At 38.9% G+C, this 25,157-nt stretch overlaps 1 protein-coding gene across 6 annotated transcripts; it reads left to right on the top strand.

The window, feature by feature from the left end:
* Nucleotides 1-288: 288 nt before the first annotated feature.
* Nucleotides 289-24,931, top strand: IL18 (interleukin 18). Of its 6 annotated transcripts, XM_015435711.4 has the most exons (7): nucleotides 289-475; nucleotides 5,052-5,140; nucleotides 11,538-11,624; nucleotides 12,956-12,967; nucleotides 16,683-16,817; nucleotides 18,249-18,382; nucleotides 23,538-24,931. In XM_015435711.4, the coding sequence occupies exons 3-7, from the start codon at nucleotides 11,546-11,548 to the stop codon at nucleotides 23,757-23,759; spliced, it is 582 nt and encodes a 193-aa protein (XP_015291197.1). In that variant the 5' UTR covers nucleotides 289-475; nucleotides 5,052-5,140; nucleotides 11,538-11,545; the 3' UTR covers nucleotides 23,760-24,931. The 6 variants fall into 6 exon arrangements, with proteins under 6 accessions (XP_015291197.1, XP_005579690.1, XP_015291198.1 ...); XM_005579633.5 differs by lacking the exon at nucleotides 5,052-5,140; XM_015435712.4 differs by lacking the exon at nucleotides 5,052-5,140 and having other exon boundaries at nucleotides 11,518-11,624.
* The last annotated feature ends 226 nt before the right edge of the window (nucleotides 24,932-25,157 follow it).

The following is a 25,157-nucleotide window of genomic DNA, read 5'->3' as shown; positions in this document are numbered from 1 at the left end:
AGAAAAGAAGATGCTTCTAATGGACTAAGGAGGTGCTTTCTTAAAGTGTTTGTGTGTGCTTCAGAAAGAGGTACAGGTTTTGGAAGGCGCAGAGGCCCAACTTTTACAGAAGAAAAGATTTCATGAAAATAGTGATATTACATTAAAAGAAATACTCGTATCCTCTGCCACTTTATTTCAACTCCTATTGCCCTAAGAAAGAGCCTGTTTGAAGGCGGGAACAAGGAGTGCCGGCAGCAGTCTCCTCCCTCCACCTTCTTCCTCATTCTCTCCCGAGCCTGCTGAGCCCTTTGCTCCCCTGGCGACTGCCTGGACAGGCAGCAAGGAGTTGTTTCCCAGTGCGTTTTGCCCTCCTAGCTGCCAACTCTGGCTGCTAAAGCGGCTGCCACCTGCTACAGTCTGTTACACAGCCTCGGGAAGAGGAAAGGGACCTCGGACCTTCCAGATTGCTTTCTCTAGCAAGAAACTGTCACAGGTAAGAAATGTCATTCTTCTTTATTTGGAAAGTCAGCCATGGCAATTAGAGGTAAATAAGCTAGAAAAACAATTGAGAGGAATATAAACTATCTAGCATCACTATGATGAGCAATCAGTATCAACATAAGAAATATAAGCAAAGTCAGAGTCTTTTATCAAATATGGGAGAGGATCACTTTAGAGGAGAGGTTCTCAAACTTTTTGCTCTCATGATCCCTTTACACTAAGCACATCACATGTTAGCATAAGTAACATTTTTATTTAAAGATAACTATGTACTTTTTTAACAACAACAAAAAAGCATAAAGAGTGACGCTTTTTTATTTTTACAAGTGTTTTAACTGGTTTAATAGAAGCCATATAGAGCCGCTGGATTCTCATTTGCTTTGCATTCAGACTATTGCAATATTGCACAGAATGTAGCCTCTGGTAAACTCTGTTGTTCGCTCATGAGAGAATGAGTGAAAAAGACAAATTACGTCTTAGAATTATTAGAAATAGCTTTCACTTTAGGAACTCCCTGAGAATCGCTGCTTTAGAGTGGTAAAATAAATAGGCTTCTCTTTAAAGGGAATCTCAAGACAGAATCAATTACATTAAAGGCAAACAAAAAATTTGCCCATGGGTAGTCATCTTGTGAAATCTGCCACACCTTTGGACTGGGCTACAATTGGATAATATAGCATTCCCTGGGATAATTTTGTTTCACAGTTAAGGGAAAGGCTGAATAAATATCTCTGTTTGAAGTTGAATAACAAAAATTAGGACCCCCTAAATTTTAGGACACCTGAAATTCCTCTTTTTGCCTATATTCAGCTACTTTGAGTTCTGTTAAATCTTCTTTCACCCGAGGTCAGTAGCTTCTGCCCAGAATCTCAGGCAGGCCTGAGCCCAGGAATTTGAGACCAGCCAGGGCAACATAGTCTCTACAAACTAATTAAAAATTACCTGGGTATGTTGGTGCATGCCTGTAGAACTACTCAGGATTCTGAGGATTGCTTGAGTCCAGGATACTCAAATCTGTGGTGAGTTCAGTCACTAAACAGAGTGAGACTTTCTCAAAAAAAAAAAAAAAAAGTTCCTTCAAAATAACTTTTGTCTGCAATGTTTTCCTATTGCCTATGAGATTAAATTTACTCTTCTACCTGATTTCCAAAGCCCTCCAAAATCTAATCCCACTTTACCTTGTGTTCACTGCAAAACAGCAGGACTGTTCCAGTGCAATCCAGAAATCACAGGCTGGGGGCAGTGGCTCACACCTGTAATCCCAGCACTTTGGAAGGCCAAGGCAGGTGGATTGCTTCAGCTCAGGAGTTCAAGACCAGCCTGGGCAACGATGGCAAACACCCTGTCTCTACAAAAAAATACAAAAATTAACCAGACTTAGTAGTATGTGCCTGTAGTCCCAACTAGAGGCAAGAGGATCACTTGAGCCCAGGAGGTCAAGGCTACAGTGAGCCATGTTCGCTGTGTCACTGCACTCCAGCCTGGGTGACAGAGCAATACCACATCTCAAAAGAAAAGAAAAGAAAAAAAATCACTCTATTCAGTTCACCCCCACCACAACCTTGTTTTGATTATCACATAAATGCTGGTCCATTTCCTTCCCTTCTCTATCTATTCAAATCTTTAAGCATTCTTTGAGATTCAATTCAATTCTCCTTTTCAAACTAGGCCATTTAAACTACATCAGTTCCATTTTGATTTTTTGCTTTGAGTCTACAGACTCAGAATCAAAAACTTAAAAAGTTATTTTTTAAGTTTTCTTCTACTCTCACCTCTTCCACACTCACATACACGCATTCATAATAAGATGACAAAATGTTCAAGGACAAAATGATTTATAGAACTGAAAAGTTAGGTTTTGATCTTGTTGCTGTGAAGACGACTACCTGCCTGATCTCAGGGAATCAGTTATGTAGCATGCTCCCTCATTTCCTCCTATACCTATTCAACAGGATTGGAATTCCACAGCAAGGATAAACATAATCATAGTTGCTTTTCAAGTTCAAGGCATTTTAACTTTTAATCTAGTAGTATGTTTGTTGTTGTTGTTGTTGTTGTCATTTGAGACGGAGCCCTGCTCTGTCATCCAGGCTGGAATGCAGTGGCACAAACTCAGCTCACTGCAACCTCCGCCTCATGGATTCATTCAGTTATCCTGCCTCAGCATCCCAAGTAGCTGGGCTACAAGGCACATGCCACCATGCCTGGCTAATTTTTGTATTTTTAGTAAAGACAGGGTTTCACCATGTTGGCCAGGCTGGTCTCGAACACCCGACCTCAAGTGATCCAGCTGCCTTGGCCTCCCAAAGTGCTGGGATTACAGGCGTAAGCCACCGTGCCCAGCCTAATAGTATGTTTTTAAACTCTTAGTGGCTTAACAATGCTGGTTGTATGATAAACATGCCATAAATATGTATTGTCTTAGAATTATGAAGAAGTGGTTACTAGGCCGTTTGCCACATATCAGTGGTTCTCTCCTTACAGCTTTAACTGGAGTCTAGAATTTCAGGTTGGTAGAGCTGGAACAGACCTTAAAGATTGACTATCCAACTTCCTTGTCCAAATGAGAAAACTGAGACCCTTAAAATTAAGTGACTTGCCCCAGACAAAACTGGAACTCATGTGTCCTCATTTCCATCATGAAATTCTACCATTCACTAGCCTCTGACTAGTTGTCAAAGTATTGCATAACTAAAAATTTTTTTGTGTTTTAAAGAACAAATTTTCACTGCTTGCTCCTGGGAGGATCTTTCTGAGGTGGTTTATAACTCTTAAAAAAAAAAAAAAAAAGTCAATAGTCTGAGAACTTTAGATGAAATAGTCAAAGCATTTTTATCCAATGGATACTATAATTTTCATGGATTAGAGTTAAAGCAAAGAAACATGGATGAGAAAGGAAGAGGAAAATTGAGGAGAGGAAGAATGGAGTTGAGAACACACCACTTGTAATCGGTCATAGCTGTATTGAGAACTAACAGGAAGAATTGTAAGAAAATAAGAATGAAGAATTCAAAATCAACACATGAAATAAAAAAGAAACTACTAGGGAAAAATGGAGAAGACATTAGAAAAAGTATTCTATTTTTAAAAATCTGTTTTCAGGCTTCCCTCCTGTTCTTCCTCCTTCTCATTGGTTTTCAGGTGGAGGGAAAGTTTAAGATAGAAAAGATATATATATTCTACACATCCCTTTCTACACCATTGTCATGGCAACAAGGTTTATCATAGCAAACTTTTATTCATAGAACATTTATTGAGTTCTTACTGTGTGGTAAGCTCTTTCCAGGTGTTGAAGATTCAGGGGGAGAAAAAGACAACTCATTGTCTTAAAACTCAGATGGAAGCTGAACAGACCTATTTTTATTCAAAGTAATCTCCATTCAGGGTAGTAAGAGCTATTTAAGAAGCATGAACAGGTTTGAGTGAGGTGGGACTCTGAGGAGAGAATAATTAGCTAGGAATGAAAGAGCAGAGAAGTTTTCCTAGAGGAACTATTAAAGCTGGAAGTTATGGGATGAGAGATGAGGCAGGGTTTGCAGGCAGGAAAAAAAAAAAGCAGGGGAAGGGGAAGTTCTGGCCTGGCAGAGAGAATAACTCTGGCAACAATGGAGAAGAGTCTGGAAGCAAGACAACCAAGTATAAGAGTATTAATATAGAAGATGCCAGGGGTGATGAGGGCTTGATTTAAGACAGTGCTGTTGGAGACGGAGAGGAGATACTAAATTCTGGAGACATTTCTGAGTTAGAATCTACAGTATTTATCAGACAAGGGAAAGATTAGACAAAGGAGTTAAGAATGACTCCCAGGTTTCAGTTTTGGGCAGGTAACTAGGACATGTTTTGAAAAGTAGTTTATTATATCTCTTACCGCTGGAACTATGTATCTGGAGCCAAATTAAAATTTGTGCATTGTATATAACTTTCCCCGCCACCAGTAACTACTACCCTAACTCTTTACTTGGTAGCCAGACTTCCTAAAAGAATAGTTTGTAGTCACTGTCCTTACTTCTCCCCCTCCCATTCTGTCCTAGATATTTGTCCATCTACCATCTGCTGCCTCCACTTTACCCAAACTGTTCTACAGTTACCCAAAACTTCCTAATTGCCAAATTCAATGAACAAGTTTAAGCTTATATGTAAATTAGAAGCTCTACAGTTTCTGATTTCCAGCAGCTCCTCCTGAAACCCTTTCTCTTTTGACTTCCGTGACAAATCTCAGATTTACAAAACTGAACTAATTATTTTCCACTTGAGCTGTATTTTCATTCTTTTTTTCTTAATGAATGAGGTAACCACTCAACAAATTGCCCAAGCCAGAAACTACGAAGTCATCCTCAGTTCCTTCTTCTTCCATTTGACCCACAACAGATCAGCTGAAAAATCCTGCTGTTTAGTATCTCTTGAATTCACTACCTTAGTTTATAGCCTCATCAACTCTTAATTGTTAACATTGCTTCTGTAGTTGTTGTCTGAGCTCTGTCCAGTCTTGTTCAATCAGATCCATTATCTTGTTCTTGGTGGTGGTGGTGGTGGTGGTGTTGACACAGAGTTTCGCTCTTGCTGCCCAGGTTGAAGTGCAATGGTGTGATCTCAGCTCACTGCAACCGCACCCTCCTGGGTTCCATCAATTCACCCTCCCAAGTAGCTGGGACTACAGGTATGTGCCACCACACCCTGCTAATTTTGTATTTTTAGTAGAGACAGGGTTTCACCATGTTTGTCAGGCTAGTCTCAAACTCCTGACCTCAAGCGATCCACCCACCTCAGCCTCCCAAAATGCTGGGATTACAGGCATGAGCCACTGCTCACGGCCCACCCAGATCCATTCTTTATGTTGCTTCTAGAGTGAGCTTTTTAGAACACAAATTTGACCATATCTTTCTCCTATTTAAGTCAGCATTTTTTTTTCAAGAAAAAACAGTTCAAACTCTTTAGCCTGCTTACACAAGGCCTTTGTAGTCTGACCCTTCTTTCCAAGCTTTCATCAAACTATACTGCAAGTTGCATTTTATGTGAATTGAATTAGGCAAAAATATAAAAATTATAGTTTATGTGGGCAAAATGGAAATAATGTTAACTCTTCCAAACAGTTTATCTAGAATGACATAATTTCCAAGCTGGTAGGTCAAATGAGTTATAAACTGTTAACACTATTGCCACATGCAAGTGTCTCTTATACCTGGTAGAATTATCTGCTTCCATGTCAGTATTATGTAAATTAGACTTTAAATAACTCAGAAGTTCTTCAGACATACAGGTTATTATTGTGCTATTTTTTCACATAATTTTAAATAATTTTATATATGATAATGTTATCCAAGTGCTAAGGGATGTATTGTTACTGTTGTGAAAAAAACAAAAAACAAAAAAACTCCAAATAAATATGTTGAAACAAAGGTTACATGCAAGAAAACAATATTTAAAAGGCCAAAGTACCACCATGACAGGCTGTGTGGAGACAGCAGGCTACAAAACACTAGTAATAATGCTGAGAAAGTTGAAAAAAAAAAAGAAAGAATATGCTTTGGTTCTTGTAGATTTATGTACTCTTAAGAATACCTCCTCTCATACTTTTACGTTTTTCCCAAAGAAAAGTTAACCTTGGCCAGGCACAGTGGCTCACGCCTGTAATCCCAACACTTTGGGAGGCCAAGGCGGGGAGATCGCCTGAGGTCAGGAGTTCGAGACCAGCCTGACCAATATAGAGAAACACCCCCCTTATTACTGAAAAAATAAAAAATTAGTCTGGGCGTGGTGACTCACCCCTGTAATCCCAGCACTTTGGGAGGCCGAAGCAGGCAGATCACCTGAGGTCAGGAGTTCAAGACCAGCCATGGAGAAACCCCGTCTCTACTAAAAATACAAAATTAGTTGGTTGTGGTAGCGCATGACTGTAATCCCAGCTACTCAGGAGGCTAAGGCAGGAGAATCACTTGAACCCGGGAGGCGGAGGTTGCAGTGAGCTGAGATTACACCACTGCACTCCAGCCTGGGCAACAAGAGTGAAAATGTCTCAAAAAAAAAAAAAAAGAAAGAAAGAAAAAGAACAGAAAAGTTAATCTTGAACTATGTGAGATCTTTAGAAATGCATTCTTTCTGTAAAATGTGACTGCATTTGCCTTATTTATGGTAAAAATGTTGAGGCCTCAAACAACCCACGTTCTCTCAGTCTCCCTGCTGCCTAGCCTTTGTTCACATTGCTGCTTCTTGGTGGAAGCTCTTCCCCTGGCCTTGAAAATGCCTGCTTCTCTTTCAAGGCAGCACAGTCATCACTTCTGTGGTAACCTTCTCCAGCACTATCAAACAGAAAGAATCTTGTAAATTCAGCTCTTACAGCATTCATTATATTATTTTGTAACTCTTTATAGATTCTTCTCTCCCACTAGACTCTGAGTCACTGGAGGGTAGGAGCTAACTACCCTCATTCATGTGTGGTTTGGTCAGCTACTGGCCACATTCCTGATGCATAGTTGATGCTCAAGCCTTAACTGGTGAATCAGCTCAAATATTGTCCTTCTCTAAATCCACTCACTCACTGACTATGTACTGAAAATAGTAAACACCAGTAATTTAATCCAATTTCTGCCGATACTACTTGGTACATTTCAGGTGAATTACTTTAATAAATATGTGTGTATTACATAATATTAAAGTTTGTAGAGAAGATCATGCTAGTCATTATTTCACCAGCTGATAACTAATCAAAACATAGAGTCTCAGGTTAACAAATATCTGCCTTCTCAGTTAATTCAGTCATTAACAAACACCTCCTGATGCTGATAACAGGGCTGTGTTCAGCAATGAAGCCATAAAGGTAAATAAAGAAAATGCCCTCATGGAGCTCAAAGCCTAGTCATTATTGTTCTGATTTTTAATATTAAAGTTGGTTTGGGTTTTGGTAAAAAAATGTTTAGACTTATCTCAGCGATCTTTTCATCCTTTGCTATATTATTTTTCTCTAAGAATCTTCCTTATCCCCTCCTTTAAAAAACTAGGTGATAATTCTAAATTATAAATTTAAATATTATAAATATTTTATAATATTTAATATTTATATTTAAATGTTTGATAAACATTTAAATTTTATAATATTTAAACGTTTATTTAAATTTATTCGTACATCAGTTTCTATTTTATTTAAATCGTTTGGCCAGGCATGGTGGCTCACGCCTATAATCCTAGAACTTTGGGAGGCCACGTCAGGCAAATCACTTGAACTCAGGAGTTCGAGACCAGCCTGGGCAACATGGTGAAACCCCATCTCTACCAAACGTGCTAAAACTTAGCACGCATCTGTAGTGGTGTGGTAGCACGCATCTGTAGTCCCAGCTACTTGGGAGGCTAGGATGAGAGAATTGCTCGAACCCAGGTGAGAGGAGTGGGGTGGATGTTGCAGTGAGCTGAGATCACGCCACTGCACTCCAACCTGGGTGACAGAGTAAGACTCCATCTCAAAAAAACAAAAAAAAATGTTACTTAAATAAGATAAATTTAATAACCATTCACATTTAGATGAGCATAAGGAACTAAATCTAGATAAAACTGTTAAATAAGGCCTGGGTACAGTGACACATGCCTGTAATCTCAAGCACTTTGGGGGGTCAGGGAGAGAGGATCGCTTGAGTCCAGGAGTTAAAGACCAGCCTGGGCAACATAATGAGATCCCATCTCTATTAAAAAAGAAAATAAACCTGTTAAATAGCCACCAGCTCACAAGTATTTGGGGTCAGCTTAATTTGCATTAAGTTTTTTCAACTGAGTTTTAATTTCCTGTTTATTCTACCATATATGCTTGCTTTTAGATTATCTTAGAAAGAATTTGAGTCAGTTCTCTACCTATGAGCACAGTTTTATGGCTACTCCTCTATGTGCCATTGACAATTGTGACTCACTTACCTTCCTTAGAGCCCCAACCATAACTGCCTTCAGAAACCCAAGGCACTGCTGAATTCTACTGTAGGGACTTCCTAATCGTTTTTGTGGCATGGACTTTCATGGGAAATATGAAGACTGTGGACTCCTTCTTAGAACAGTGTTTTTACAGACATAAAATTAAATGCTTAGCTGTATAAAGAAAACCTATTATATTAGAACAGAGTTATCAAAAATTTTTTACCTCCTTCAAGTTACGCTGTAAGGCTATAGTAACCAAAACAGCCTGGTACTGGTATAAAAACAGACACTTATGTCAGTGGAACAGAATAGAGAACCCAGAAATAAAGCCACATACTTAACAGCCAACTGATTTTTGGTAAAGCTGACAGGAACATACAATGGGAAAAGGACACCAGTTTCAATAAATGGTGCTGGGAAAATTGGATAGCTAGGTGCAGAAGGAATGAAACTGGACCCATGTCTCTCGCCATGTACAAAAATCAACTCAAGATGGATTAAAGACTTAAATGTAAGAACTGAAACTATAAAATAGAAAAAAAAAAAAAACCTAGGGAAAACTCTTCTGGACATTGGTCTAGATGAAGAATTCATGGCCAGGCCCTGAAAAGCACAGGCAATAAAAACAAAAATAGACATATGGGACTTAATTAAACTAGAGAGCCTTTATACAGCAAAAGAAATAATCAACAGAGTAAATAGACAACCTGCAGAATGGGAGAAAATACTTGCAAACTATACATCTGACAGGGGACTGATAGCTCAAATTTACAAGGAACTCAAACAGCTCAACAGCAAAAAACCAAATAATCCTGTCATACAAGTGGCCAACAAGCATGTGAAAAAATGCTTGTCATCACTAATCATCATAGAAATGCAAATTGAAACCACAATGAGATACTATCTTACACCAATCAGAATGGCTGTTATTACAAAAAATAACATGTTGTTGAGGATGCAGAGAAAAGGACCACTTATGCACTCTTGGCGGGATGTAAATTTTTAAAACCTCTCTAGAAAATAGTATGGAGATTTCTCAAATAACTGAAAATAGAACTACCCTTTGATCCAGCAATCCCACTACTGCATATCTACCCAGAGGGAATCATTATATCAAAAAGATACCTGCATTTGTATGTTTATTTACAGCACTATTCACAATAGCAAAGATATAGAATCAACCTAAGTGTTCATCAGCTGATGGTTGGATAAAGAAAATATGGTGTGTGTGTATGCATATATGCAATGGAATATTATTCAGCCATAAGAAAGAATGAAATCATCTCTTTTTCAGCAACATGGATGGAACTGGAGGCCATTATCTTAAGTGAAACAACTCAGACACAGAAAGGCAAATACCTCATGTTCTCACTTAAGAGTGGGAGCTAAGTAGTGTGGATCCATAGACAGAGTATGGAATGATAAACAGTAGAGACTCAGAAGGTGGGGGAAGTGAGAGGGAGGTGGATGAGAAATTACTTATTGTATACAAAGTATGTTATTCCAGTGATTGATACAGTAAAAGCCCTAACTTCACCACTATTCTATATGTCCATGAAACAAAATTATACTTGTACCCCATAAATTTATACAAGTAAAATAAAAATACAAAAAAACTTGATATGTAAACTTGTCATAATAAGTACAAAGCTGAAAGTAACATCTCTGATAACATGGTTTTAACATTTACTTCTCTGTCAAACACTTCAGTTCACTGAAAGAAAACAGCTTATGATACATCTTTAAGAAAGCATGTTTACATTTGCCTTTTAAACTGGATATGAAACTCATTTAATAAAAAACAATGCAGAAATGAAAAAATAAATTGTAAATTTAAATATTAATGTTTAATAAGATTTTATTTTATTTAAACTTATTAAATAAAATAAATTTAATAACCATCCACATTTGGATGTGTATAAGGAACTAAATCTAGACAAAACTGTTATATAACACCAACTAACAAGTATTTTGGGATTAGCTTAACTCAGATTAATTTTTTTTAAACTGAGTTTTAAATTCCTGCTTACTCTACCATACGTGCTGGGCCTCATATTATGCTAGAAAAATTTTGAGCACAGATTTATGAATACTCTCCTGCATACCATTTAATTTAAACAAATTTCGATGCAGCATATATGTGCCTTTTTACCAACATATTAAATAATAAGATCTACTATGAGAACTAAACTTTTGTAATTTCAAAGTAGTAATGAGTTTAAACCATTTTCAAGATCTCTGCAATAATTGTAGCACAATAGAAAATAGGTATTTCTATTAATGACAGAGTCACACGTACTACTAATAATACTGTGGTTTGTTTCCTGCAACTAATCATGGAAGGAATGCTAAATTTCAGAAGTTGGTGAAAATACATATGTATTTTTTCCCCATCCAAGTTCACAGATTTCTCACGCTGAGAACTCCTATTCCATAACAAAATTCTGGAAACCTGCACGCCATATTGAAAGAGGGGCAGAAAGGAAGAACAAATAGGATTTAAAATTTTTTCAAATCCTGTATCTCTTGATTTTACAGCAAGATTGTGTTTATGTATTACTTGTGTTAAAAAACATAGTATAATCTAGACTCCAGATCAAAAACCACTGCTGCTCAGGGAGACAGGGCCATCAAATGCCAGAGCCCTGCAGCCTTCTCCCACCCTGCCTGTACCCTCAGATGGAAGCACTTTTTTAATCATTGTTTCACCTTTAGCACTTTGACGATGAAGTCACAAACCTTCAGCCTCTCACCCGCAGGAACCCACTGTTGTAAGAGAAGGATGAAGCCAGTCCTTCCTAAAGGGCAGGATTAGATGTGTTTCTGGCATCCTCAGATGAAGCTATATTTATATTGAATAATATATTTATATTTCTCAAGGAATACTAGAATAATGATTCAGTTCAGTAGTGGGCCATTTATCTACCCTATATAATATTGTTTAATGAGAAAATGCTTTCTGTGTTCCAAATATCTGATGATTTGTAAGAGAACATTTAAACATAGGTATTCATAAGCTGAAACTTCTGGCATTTATTAAATGTCAAGATTGTTCATCAGTATACTAGGTGATTAACTGACCACTGAACTTGAAGGTAGTATAAAGTAGTAGTAAAATGTACAATCATTGTCTCTTAACAGATGCTCTTTGCTTTCATTAGGAATAAAGATGGCTGCTGAACCAGCAGAAGACAATTGCATCAATTTTGTGGCAATGAAATTTATTGACAGTACGCTTTACTTTATAGGTAAGGCTAATGCCATAGAACAAATACCAAGTTCAGATAAATCTATTTAACTAGAAAAGATGTTGTGAGGTGAACTGTTAAGTGATTCTTTTTGTCACCAAATTTTATTGTAATATTAATGGCTCTTAAAAAAATAGTGGACCTCTAGAAATTAACCATAACATGTCCAAGGTCTCAGCACTTTGTCACACCACATGTCCTGGCACTTTAATTAGCAGTAGCTCACTCTCCAGGTGGCAGTAAGTGCACATCATGAAAATCCCAGTTTTCATGGGAAAATCCCAGTACAAAACTGGGTGCATGCAGGAAATACAATTTCCCAAAGCAAATTGGCAAATTATGTAAGAGATTCTCTAAATTTAGAGTTCTATGAGTTATACCATTTTATGTAAATATGTTGACAAGTAAAAATTGATTCATTTTTTGTTTCCTGTTGCCCAGGCTGGAGTGCAGTAGCCTCATCTCTGCTCACTGCAACCTCCACCTCCTGAGTTCAAGCGATTCTCTTGCCTCAGCCTTCTGAGTAGCTGGGACTACAGGTGCATCCCACCACACCTGGCTAATTTTTTGCATTGTTAATAGAGACAGCATTTTGCCATGTTGGCCAGGCTGGTCTTGAACTCCTGACCTCAGATGATCCTCCTGCCTCGGCCTCCCAAAGTGCTGGGATTATAGGCATGAACCACCACACATGGCCTAAAAATTGCTTCTTATGATTAATCTTCTGTGAACAATACGGCTTCATTTGAAAGTTTGCCTTCATTTGAAACCTTCATTTAAAAGCTTGGACAACAAAGTGAGACCCCATCTCTACAAAAAATTGAAAAAAATTACCTGTGGACACCGCCTACCTTCTTCAGAGGCTGAAGCAGGAAAATCACTTGAACCTAGGAATTCGAGCCTGCACTGAGCTATGATCCCACCCCTACACTCCAGCCTGCATGACAGTAGACCCTGTCAAAAAAAAAAAAAACCTTCAGAAAAAATTCTTAGGTGACTTTTCTTAGATGACTTTCCATTTAAGCAATAAATTCAAAAGTAAAATCTCTCATTTTATAAAATTTATTTTTAGTTACATATTGAAATTTTTAAACCCTGGGTTTAAGTTTTATGTCTAAATTACCTGAGAACACACTAAGTCTAATAAGCTTCATTTTATGGGCCTTTTGGATGATTATATAATATTCTGATGAAAGCCAAGACAGACCGTTACTATAAAAATAAGAGTTTGAGAAAGAGGAGTAACAAAAGTAAAAACTAGAATGAGATGAAATTCTGAGTCGAAATACAAAATTTTACATATTCTGTTTCTCTTTTTTTCCCCCTCTTAGCTGAAGATGATGGTAAAGTATAAATGAATTTATTTTTCTTTGCAAACTAAGTATCTGCTTGAGACACATCTATATCAACATTGTCAGCTGAGGAAAAAAATGGTTCACGTGATAGCCATCTATTTGGAAAGGCCATCTACCCTCAAAGGAATGTGGACTCAGTAGCACAGCTTTGGAATGAAGATGGTCATAAGAGATACAAAGAAGAACCTCTAGCAAAAGATGCTTCTCTACGCCTTAAAACATTCTCCAGCTCTTAGAATGTACAAAATAGACTTTGCCTGTTTCATAGGTCCTAAGATTAGCAGGGAGTCATGGATTCTGTTGCCGGTGGGGAGGCATTGCATAGGAAAAGGGGATTGAAGCATTAGAATTGTCCAAAATCAATAACACCTCATCTCAGAAATGCTTTGGGAAGAAGCCTGCGATGCTCCTGGATTGATGGCGACGGGAGGGCAGAAAATTCTGGAAGTAGAGGAGATAGGAATGGGTGGGGCAAGAAGACCACATTCAAAGGCCAAGATCTGAAAGAAACCATGGCATTTATGATGAATTCATGGTAATTCAGCATGGAAGTAGAGTAGGAGTAGGAGAATAATGAGAGAAGCTAGAGTGATAAACAGGGTGTAAAGCAAGACATTCTCTTGCTCCAAGATATGAAATTTGGACTTTATCTTGGAGATACTAGGGTTAATTAAGCACAATATGTATTAGCTAGGGTAAAGATTAGTTTGTTGTAACAAAGACATCCAAAGACACAGTAGCTGAATAAGACAGATAATTTTTTCTCAAAGTCTAAGTAGGCAGCTCCGAAGTAGTATGGCTGGAAGCAACCTGATGATATTGGGACCCCAACTTTCTTCAGTCTTGTTACCCATCATCCCCCAGTTGTTTATCTCATACACATAGTTGAAAATCATCATACTTCCTGGGTTCATATCCCAGTTATCAAGAAAGGGTCAAGATAAGAGAAGTCAGGCTCATTCCTTTCAAAGACTCTAATTGGAAGTTATATACATCAATTCCCCTCATATTCCATTGACTAGAATCTAATCACATGACCACACCAAGTGCAAGGAAATCTGGAAAATATAATCTTTATTCCAGGTAGCCATATGACTCTTTAAAATTCAGAAATAATATATTTTTTAAAATATCATTCTGGCTTTGGTATAAAGAATTAATGGTGTGGGGTGAGGAGGACAAAATTAAAGGTTGAGAGGCTATTTTAGTTCTTACAAGAAATGATGGTGTCATAAATTAAGGTAGACATAATGGAGTGCTGATGAGGAGCTGTGAATGGATTTTAGAAACACTTGAGAGAATCAGTAGGACATGATTTAAGGTTAGATTTGGAAAGGAGAAGAAAGTAGAAAAGATGATGCCTACATTTTTCACTTGGGCAATTTGTACCATTCAATGAAATAGGAAACACAGGAGGAAGAGCAGGTTTTGGTGTATACAAAGAGGAGGATGGATGACACATTTAGTTTTGGATCTGAGATATCTGTGGAACATCCTAGTGGAGATGTCCAATAAACTCTTCTACATGTGGTTCTGAGCTCAGGACAAAGATTTGGGCTGGAGATAGAGATATTGAAGGCTTATGCATAGAAATGGCATCTGAATCTATAGAAATAAAAAGACAAATCAGAGGAAATGTGTAGAGTGAGAGAGTAAAAGCCAAGTACTAAACTGAGAGGAATACCTACATTTAAAGGATGCAGTAGAAAGAGAAGCTAATAAAGAACAGAGAGCAGACTAACCAAAAAGGAAGAAGAAAAACCAAGAGAATTCCACTGACTCCCAGGAGAGCATTTTAAGATTGAGGGGATAGGAGTTGTGTTGAATTTTGCAGCCTTGAGAATCAAGGGCCAGAACACAGCTTTTAGATTCAGCAACAAGGAGTTTGGTGATCTCAGTGAAAGCAGCTTGATGGCGAAATGGAGGCAGAGGCAGATTGCAATGAGTGAAACAGTGAATGGAAAGTGAAGAAAGGATACAGACAATTCTTGCTAAAAGCTTGGCTGTTAAAAGGAGGAGAGAAACAAGACTAGCTGCAAAGTGAGATTGGGTTGATGGAGCAGTTTTAAATCTCAAAATAAAGAGCTTTGTGCTTTTTTGATTATGAAAATAATGTGTTCATTTTGTAACTAATTCAGGCAATGAAAAAAGATAATAGGCCGGGCGCGGTGGCTCAAGCCTGTAGTCCCAGCACTTTGGGAGGCCGAGACGGGCGGATCACGAGGTCAGGAGATCGAGACCATCCTGGCTAACACGGTGAAACCCCGTCTCTATTTAAAAAAAATACAAAAAAATTGCTGGGCGTGGTGGAGGGCGCCTGTAGTCCCAGCTACTCGGGAGGCTGAGGCAGGAGAATGGCGTAAACCCGGGAGGCGGAGTTTGCAGTGAGCTGAGATCCGGCCACTGCACTCCAGCCTGGGCGACAGAGCGAGACTCCGCCTCAAAAAAAAAAAGAAAAAAGATAATAACATGAAAGATAAAAATATAAAAACCACCCAGAAATAATCATAGCTACCATTTTGATGCAATATTTCAATATTTCTACACTTCTTTCTATATATATATATAGAAGAAATGCTTATATTTTTATTAAAAGGGATTGTACTATAGCTAAGCTGCTTTTTCTAGTTAGTGATATATATGGACATCTCTCCATGGCAATGAGTAATTGCAGTTATATTAAGTTCATGATATTTCACAATAAGGGCATATCTTTGCCCTTTTTATTTAATCAATTCCTAATTGGTGAATGTTTGTTTCTAATTTATTGTTATTAACAATGTTCCCATAAGCATTCCTGTACAAAAATGTTCACACATTTGTGTGACTTTTTCTTTAGGATAAAACCCAGGAGGTAGAATTGCTGGGTTAATAGAAGAGAAAGGATGATTGGCAAATCAAAGCTTCAGTAGAGGGTACATGCCGAGCACAAATGGGATCAACCTTAGATACCAGCAATGGCACCTTTGCATTTCCCCTTGGGACAAGAGAGAAAGGAAATAACTGGTACTGCCAGAGTTAAATTTGTACGTGGAGTAGCAGGAAATCATTTGCTGAAAATGAAAACAGAGATGATGGTGTAGAGGTCCTGAAGAGAGTAAACAAAATTTGAAATTGCGGCTATCAACTATGGAAGAGAGTGCTGAACTGGAAAACAAAGGAAGTATTGACAATTGATATGCTTGTAACAGCACCGATTCGAACACTTGTGCCATTGTTCGCCAGCAGCACTCAGCAGCCAAGTTTGGAGTTTTGTAGCAGGAAGACAAATAAATTAGGGATTTAATATCCTGGCAAAATGGTAGACAAAATGAACTCTGAGGTCCAGCTGCACAGGGAAGAAAGGGAAGACAGGAAGAGGTTAGAGAGGAAATACAAGAGTCAGAAGACTGGAAGATGTTGTGAAACTTAAGAACACATAGAGTTGGAGTAAAAGTGTAAGAAAACTAAAAGAGTAAGAGACTGGTCAGAAAGTAGGATATTTGAAGTTAACACTTCAGTGGCAGAGTAGTTCTGAATGGTAACAAGAAATTGAGTGTGCCTTTGAGAGTAGGTTAAAAAGCAATAGGCAACTTTATTGTAGCTACTTCTGGAACAGAAGATTGTCATTAATAGTTTTAGAAAACTAAAATATATAGCATACTTATTTGTCAATTAACAAAGAAAGTTTGTGTTTTTTAATGAGATTTCATGTTTGTTGTAGAAAACCTGGAATCAGATTACTTTGGCAAGCTTGAATCTAAATTATCAATCATAAGAAATTTGAATGACCAAGTTCTCTTCATTGACCAAGGAAATCGGCCCCTATTTGAAGATATGACTGATTCTGACTGTAGAGGTATTTTTTTTTAATTTGCAAAGGTAGAAATGACTAGCTACTTCTTCCCATTCTGTTTTACTGTTTACATTTTTCCGTGCTAGTCCCAATCCTTAGATGAAAAGTCACAGGAGTAACAATAATTTCACTTACAAGAAACTTTATGAGGCATCCATGTTTTTTAGTTGGGGTAAAAAAATGGATACAATAAGACATTGCTAGGGGTCATGCCTCTCTGAGCCTGCCTTTGAATCACCAATCCCTTTATTGTGATTGTATTCACTGTTTAAAACCTCTATAGTTGGATGCTTAATCCCTGCTTGTTGCAGCTGAAAATGCTGATAGTTTTAAAAATATTAAAGATAAATACACATGCATTTCAAATGAGTCTGTCTTCCCCCAGAAATTTAGAGTACAATAGAAAAGGATTAAGTTGCCAGGTGTGGTGGCATCTATCTGTAATCCTAGCTACCTGGGAGGCTCATGCAGGAGGATTGCTTGAGGCCAGGACTTTGAGACTGTCGTACACGATGACCGTGCCTGTGAATAGCCACTGCGCTCTTGCCTGGGTGATATAGAGACCTTGTCTGTAAAATAAAAAATAAAATTAAATTAAAAAAACTTTAAAAAAAAAGAAAATGATCAAGTCTACTGTGCCTTCCAAAATATTAATTCCAAATACCAAAGTTAGGCTAAGTTGAAGCAGTGAATGTGCGTTCTTTAAAAATACTGAATACTTACCTTAACATATATTTTAAATATTTTATTTAGCATTTACAAGTTAAAAACAATCTTTTAGAATTCATATCTTTAAAATACTCAAAAAAGTTGCAGCATGTATGTTGTAACACACATTAAACTGTGGGCTTGTTTGTTTGTTTGTTTGAGACACAGTTTCACTCTGTCACCCAGGCTTAAGTACACTGCAGTGGTGTGATCTCGGCTCACTACAACCTGCGCTTCCAGGTTCAATCAATTCTCATGCCTCAGCCTCCCAGCCTCAGTAGCTGGGACTACAGGCATGCACCACGTACACCCAGCTAATTTTTGTATTTTTAGTAGAGTTGGGGTTTCACCATGTTGGCCAGGCTGGTCTCAAACCCCTGACCTCAAGTGATCTGCCTGCCTCGGCCTCCCAAACAAACAGACAACCCCACAGTTTAATATGTGTTACAACGCACATGCTGCAACTCTTTTGAGTATTTTAATGATAGGGATTCTAAAAGGTTGTTTTTAACTTTTCAATGCTGGGATTACAGGTACGAGCCACTGTGCCAGGCCTGAACTGTGTTTTAAAAAATGTCTGACCAGCTGTACATAGTCTCCTGCAGACTGGCCAAGTCTCAAAGTCGGAACAGGTGTATTAAGGACTATCCTTTGGTTAAATTTCCACAAATGTTCCTGTGCAAAAATTCTTCTAACTAGAGTTCTCATTTATCGTATTTATTTCAGATAATGCACCCCGGACCATATTTATTATAAATATGTATAAAGATAGCCAGCCTAGAGGTATGGCTGTAGCCATCTCTGTGAAATGTGAGAAAATTTCAACTCTCTCCTGTGAGAACAGAATTATTTCCTTTAAGGTAAGACTGAGCCTTCCTTTGTTTTCAATCATGTTAATATAATTAATATAATTAGAAATATAACATTATTTCTAATGTTAATATAAATAATATAATTAGAAAACTCAAATATCCTCAGACCAACCTTTTGCCTAAAACAGAAATAACAAGAAGCAGAGAACCATTAAAATGAATACTTACTAAAAAGTATCAAACTCTTTTTTTTATTTTTATTTTTATTTTTATTTATTTATTTATTTTTTTTGAGACGGAGTCTCACTCTGTCGCCCAGGCTGGAGTGCAGTGGCCGGATCTCAGCTCACTGCAAGCTCCGCCTCCCGGGTTTACGCCATTCTCCTGCCTCAGCCTCCCGAGTAGCTGGGACTACAGGCGCCCACCACCTCGCCCGGCTAGTTTTTTGTATTTTTTAGTAGAGACGGGGTTTCACTGTGTTAGCCAGGATGGTCTCGATCTCCTGACCTCGTGATCCGCCCGTCTCGGCCTCCCAAAGTGCTGGGATTACAGGCTTGAGCCACCGCGCCCGGCCCCAAACTCTTTACCTACCGTGATAACGATGGTTTTTCTGAGCCTGTCACAGGGAGGAGGAGATACAATACTTGTTTTATGACCTGCATCTCCTGAATAATCAGTCTTTATACAAATAATAATATAGAACACATATGTGAGTTATACATTTAAGAATAACATGTGACTTTCCAGAATAAGTTCTGCTATGAAGAATGAAGCTAATTATCCTTCTATATTTCTACTCCTTTGGAAATCATAATACTATTTTAATCTGTAGTTGTTTTGTTCCTGATCCTTAGTCTAAGTCTCAAACACAAGCTTCAGCTTCCAGTTGATGTATGTTATTTTTAATGTTAATCTAATTGAATAAAATTTATGAGATCAGCTGTAAAAGCAATGCTATAATAATCTGAAAGCCAGGTATAAAGTATTTCTGGCCTCTACTTTTTCTCTATTATTCTCTATTATTTTTCTCTATTTCCTCCATTATTGTTAGATAAACCACAATTAATTATAGCTACAGACTGAGCTAGAAAAATTTCCTCCCAGTAAGAGTAGCCAGGGATGCTTAGAAATTGGCAATGCTTCAGAGGAGAATTCCATGTCATGAAGACTCTTTTTGAGTGGAGATTTGCCAGTAAATAACTGCTTTCATGCCCACCCAGTCCCCACTAAAAGACAGTTAGGATATGACCTTAGTGAAGGTACCAAGGGGCAATTTGGGAGGGAGAAAAAAGCCACTCCAAAATATAATCCAAGTGAGAACAGTGCATATGCAACAGATACAGCACCCAGACAAATCCCTCAGCTATCTCCTTCCAACCAGAGTGCCACCCCTTCAGGTGACAATTTGGAGTCCCCATTCTAGACCTGATAGGCAGGCAGCTTAGTTATCAAAAGTGGCATAAGACGCCTGGGATGGAAGGGTAGGGTGCAAGGGGTTAAGCATGCTGTTACTGAGCAACATAATTAGAAGGGAAGGAGATGGCCAAGCTCAAACTATGTGGGATAGAGGAAAACTCAGCTGCAGGGGCAGATTCAGAAACTGGGATAAGTCCGAACCTACAGGTGGATTCTTGTTGGGGGAGACTGGTGACAAGGTTAAGAAGATGGAAATAATGCTTGGCACTTAGTAGGAACTGGGCAAATCCATATTTGGGGGAGCCTGAAGCTTATACAATTTTGATGGTCCTTTTAAAGAAAAAGAACGTGGCTGGGCACGGTGGCTCATGCCTGTAATCCCAGCACTTTGGGAGGCCGAGGTGGGCAGATCACCTGAATTCAGGAGTTCAAGACCAGCCTGACCAACATGGAGAAACCCCATCTCTACTAAAAACACAAAATTAGCTGGGCGTGGTGGCGCATGCCTGTAATTCCAGCTGCTCGGGAGGCTGAGGCGGGAGACTCTTTTGAACCTGGGAGGCATAGGTTGCGGTGAGCCGAGATCGTGCCATTGCACTCCAGTCTGGGCAACAAAAGCGAAACTCGGTCTCAAAAAAAAAAAAAGAATGTAAAATTACCAAAGGCGTAAGCTTAATAATTTAATTCAACTTTTAAAAAGGGTGGGTGAGGGGTGGCTTGAAGAGATCTGTGCAAATGAGGGAATCTGACATTGAAGCTTCATCAGCATCATAGCAAATGTGCTTCTGGAAGGAACTCAGTAAATATTGGAGGGAGGGAGAGAGCGAGGGGTGGACTAGGACCAGTTTTAGCCCTTGTCTTTAATCTCTTTTCCTGCCACTAGTAAGTGGCAGTGGTTATAAAAGTGGCCTAGGTTCTAGATAATAAGATACAACAGGCCAGGCACAGTGGCTCATGCCTATAATCCTAGCACTTTGGGAGGGCAAGGCGAATGTCTCACTTGAGATCAGGAGTTCAAGACCAGCCTGGCCAACATGATGATACCCTGTCTCCACTAAAAACAGAACAAAACAAAACAAAAATTAGCCAGGCATGGTGGCACGCACCTGTAATCCCAGCTACTTGTGAGCCTGAGGCAGGAGAATCGCTTGAACTCAGGAGGCGTAGGCTGCAGTGAGCCGAGATCGCACCACTGCACTCCAGCCTGGGTGACAGAATTGAGACTTCGTCTCAAAAAAAAAAAAAAAAGATAAAAAGATACAACTGGCTGCCCTAATGTACTCACCTTTCACTGTTGATTACTAGCTATAAAGTCCTATAACGTTCTTTGGTCAAGAACCTTGACAACACAAAGAGGGATTTGCTTTGAGAGGTTACTGTCAGTGTCTGTTTCATATATATACATATATATGTATATATGTATCTATATCCAGGCTTGGCCAGGGTTCCCTCAGACTTTCCAGTGCACTTGGGAGATCTTAGGTCAATATCAACTTTCCCTGGATTCAGATTCAACCCCTTCTGAAGTAAAAAAAAAAAAAAAAAAAAAAAAAAAAATCCTTTGCCCCTTGGAGCACTCAAGTTTCACCAGGTAGGGCTTTCCAAGTTGGGGGTTCTCCAAGGTCACTGGGATTGCTTTCACATCCATTTGCTATGTACCTTCCCTATGATGGCTGGGAGTGGTCAACATCAAAACTAAGAAAGCTACTGCCCAAGGATGTCCTTACCTATATTCTGAAATGTGCAATAACTGTGATTAAAGAGATCGCCTGTTCTACCTATCCACACTCTCACTTCTCAGTTTCAACTGTAACTTTCTTTTTTATTTATTTTATTTTTTTTTATTAATTAATTAATTTATTTTTTTGAGACAGAATCTCGCTGTGTCGACCAGGCTAGAGTGCAGTGGCACGATCTCGGCTCACTGCAAGCTCTGCCTCCTGGGTTCACGCCATTCTCCCACCTCAGCCTCCCAAGTATCTGGGACTACAGGCACCCACCACCACGCCCAGCTAATTTTTTGTATTTTTCGTAGAGACGGGGTTTCACTGTGTTAGCCAGGATGGTCTCGATCTCCTGACCTCGTGATCTGCCCGTCTTGGTCTCCCAAAGTGCTGAGATTACAGGCGTGAGCCATTGCACCTGGCTCAACTGTAACTTTCTATACTGGTTCATCTTCCTCTGTAATGTTACTAGAGCTTTTGAAGTTTTGGCTATGGATTATTTCTCACTTATGCATTAGATTTCAGATTAGTTCCAAATTGATGCCCACAGCTTAGGGTCTCTTCCTAAATTGTGGTATATTGTAGACAGCTGCAGAAGTGGGTGCCAAAAGGGAAACTAGTTTATACTTTCATCAACTTAGGACCCACACTTGTTGGTGAAGAACAAAGGTCAAGAATTATGACTATCGATTCCACAACTGATTGAGAAGTTGGAGGTAACTCCCCAGCCTCCACCGCCCAGAGTCTTTCAGGCATCTTAGGAGGATGAAGAAATGCTATTTTAATTCTGGAGGTTTCTCTATCAGTGCTTGGGATCATGGGAATCTGTGCTGCCATGAGGCCAAAATTAAATCCAAAACATCTACTGGTTCCAGGATTAACATGGAAGAAACGTAGGTGGTGCCCACATGTTCTGATCCATCCTGCAAAATAGACATGCTGCACTAACAGGAAAAGTGCAGGCAGCACTACCAGTTGGATAACCTGCAAGATTATAGTTTCAAGTAATCTAACCATTTCTCACAGGACCCTATTCTGTAACTGAAACATACAGGAATCTGCATTTGGCCTTCTAGGGCAGGGCCCAGCCAAGTAGACCATATTCAGGACAGAAGTTCAAGACTACCATGGAACTGGAGTACTTGGCAGGGAGACAGAGTCAAGGACTGCCAACTGAGCCAATACAGCAGGTTTATACAGGAACCCAGGGCCTAGCCCTACAACAAGTATTGGGTCTATTCACCATCAGTTTTAATTTCAGGCTCCACTGAAAGAGTAAGTTAAGATTCCTGGCACTTCCTGTCTCTCTCACAGTTGGCTCAGAAAGGAGAACTGGCCAGGCTAGGCATGGTGGCTTACACCTGGAATCCCAGCACTTTGAGAGGCCAAAGTGGGAGGATCACTTGAGGCCAGGAGTTCCAGACCAGCCTAGGCAACAAAGTGAGATACCCCCGACCCCTTCTCTACAAAAATAAATTTTACAAATGAGCCAAATGTGGTGGTGCATACTTACAGTCCCAGCTACTCAGGAGGCTGAGGCAGGGGGATTGCTTGAGCCCAGGAGTTCAAGGCTGCAGTGAGCTATGATTTCACCACTGCACTTCAGGCTGGGCAACAGAGCGAGACCCTGTCTCAAAGCAAAAATAAAAGGAAACTAGAACTAGCCTAAATTTGTGGGAGGAGGTCATCAATGTCTTTAGTTGTGAATGGTTATAGAGGACAGGAACTGACATTAGCCCAAAAAGCTTCTGGTCTCTGCTGGAACTCTACTTCATCTTGAGCAAATGTGGACACCACTCAATGGGAGAGGAGAGAAGTAAGCTGTTTAATGGACAGAGGAAAGCTAGAGTCCTGGACCTGAATATGCATCCCATGACAGGGAGAATAGGAGATTCGGAGTTAAGAAGGAGAGGAGGTCAGTATTGCTGTTCAGAGATTTTTTTATGTAACTCCTGAGAAGCAAAACTACTTTTGTTCTGTTCAGTAACATACTTCAAAACAAACTTCATATATTCAAATTGTTCATGTCCTGAAATAAATAGGTAATGTTTTTTTCTCTATAGGAAATGAATCCTCCTGATAACATCAAGGATACGAAAAGTGACATCATATTCTTTCAGAGAAGTGTCCCAGGACATGATAATAAGATGCAATTTGAATCTTCATCATACGAAGGATACTTTCTAGCTTGTGAAAAAGAGAGAGACCTTTATAAACTCATTTTGAAAAAAAAGGATGAATTGGGGGATAGATCTATAATGTTCACTGTTCAAAACGAAGACTAGCTATTAAAATTTCATGCTGGGCACGGTGGCTCACGCCTGTAATCCCAGCCTCAAAGGTCAGGAGTTCAAGACCAGCCTGACCAACATGGTGAAACTTCGTCTCTACTAAAAATACAAAAAATTAGCTGGGTGTGGTAACCCATGCCCACAATCCCAGCTACTCGAGAGGCTAAGGCAGGAGAATCACTTGAACCCGGGAGGCAGAGGTTGTGGTGAGCCACGAATGCGCCATTGCACTCCAGCCTGGGCAACAAGAGCAAAACTCCATCTAAATATATACATACATACATACATACATTCATACATACATACAAATTTCGTAATGTAAACTGTCTGAATTTTTATGTTTAGAAAGATTATGAGATTAGTCTATAATTGTAATGGTGAAATAAAATAAATACTGGTCTTGAAAAACATCATTAAGAAATGAATGAACTTTCACAAAAGCTAACAGACTTTCCCTTATTTAAGTCAATAAAATATTTGCATGTTTAAAAACTTCATAGTTTGAAAACATTCTACATTGTTAATTGGCATATTAATTATACTTAATATAATTATTTTTGAAGCTTTTGGGTTATTAGTCCTAATGACAAAAGATATTGATATTTGAACTTTCTTTTTTTTTTTTTTTTTTTTTGAGATGGAGTCTCGCTCTGTCGCTAAGGCTGGAGTGCAGTGGCCGGATCTCAGCTCACTGCAAGCTCCGCCCCCCGAGTTCACACCATTCTCCTGCCTCAGCCTCCCGAGTAGCTGGGACTACAGGCGCCCGCCACTTCGCCCAGCTAGTTTTTTATATTTTTTAGTAGAGACGGGGTTTCACCGTGTTAGCCAGGATGGTCTCGATCTCCTGACCTCATGATCCGCCCGTCTCAGCCTCCCAAAGCGCTGGAATTACAGGCTTGAGCCACCGCGCCCGGCCTGAACTTTCTAATTTTTAAGAATATCATTAAAACCATCAAGATTTTTATAAGGAGGCCACTTCACTTAACAAATTTCTGAATTTCTTCCAAAGTCAGTATATTTTTAAAATTCAGTTTGATCCTGAATCCAGCAACATATAAAAGGGATTATATACTCTGGCCAACTGATATCCCAGGAATGCACAGATGGTTTAATATCCTAAAATCAATTAACATAACATACTATATTAATAAAGTATCAAAACCATATTCTCATCTTTTTTCACAATTCCTTGGTTACACTATCATCTCAATAAATGCAGAAAAAGCATTTGACAAAATCCAATTCATAATAAAAATTCTCAAACTTGAAAGAGAACATGATAAAGGCATCTATGAAAAACCTACAGCTAATATCATACTTAATGATGAAAAACTGAATTATTTTACCCTAAGATCAGGAATAATGCAAGCATGTCAGCTCTTGCAACTTCTA

The sequence above is a fragment of the Macaca fascicularis genome, chromosome 14, assembly GCF_037993035.2.
Source record: "Macaca fascicularis isolate 582-1 chromosome 14, T2T-MFA8v1.1".
NCBI lineage: Eukaryota > Metazoa > Chordata > Mammalia > Primates > Cercopithecidae > Macaca > Macaca fascicularis.
The sequence above is the reverse complement of the archived record's forward strand: the minus strand, read 5'-3'. Positions and strand labels throughout refer to the sequence as shown.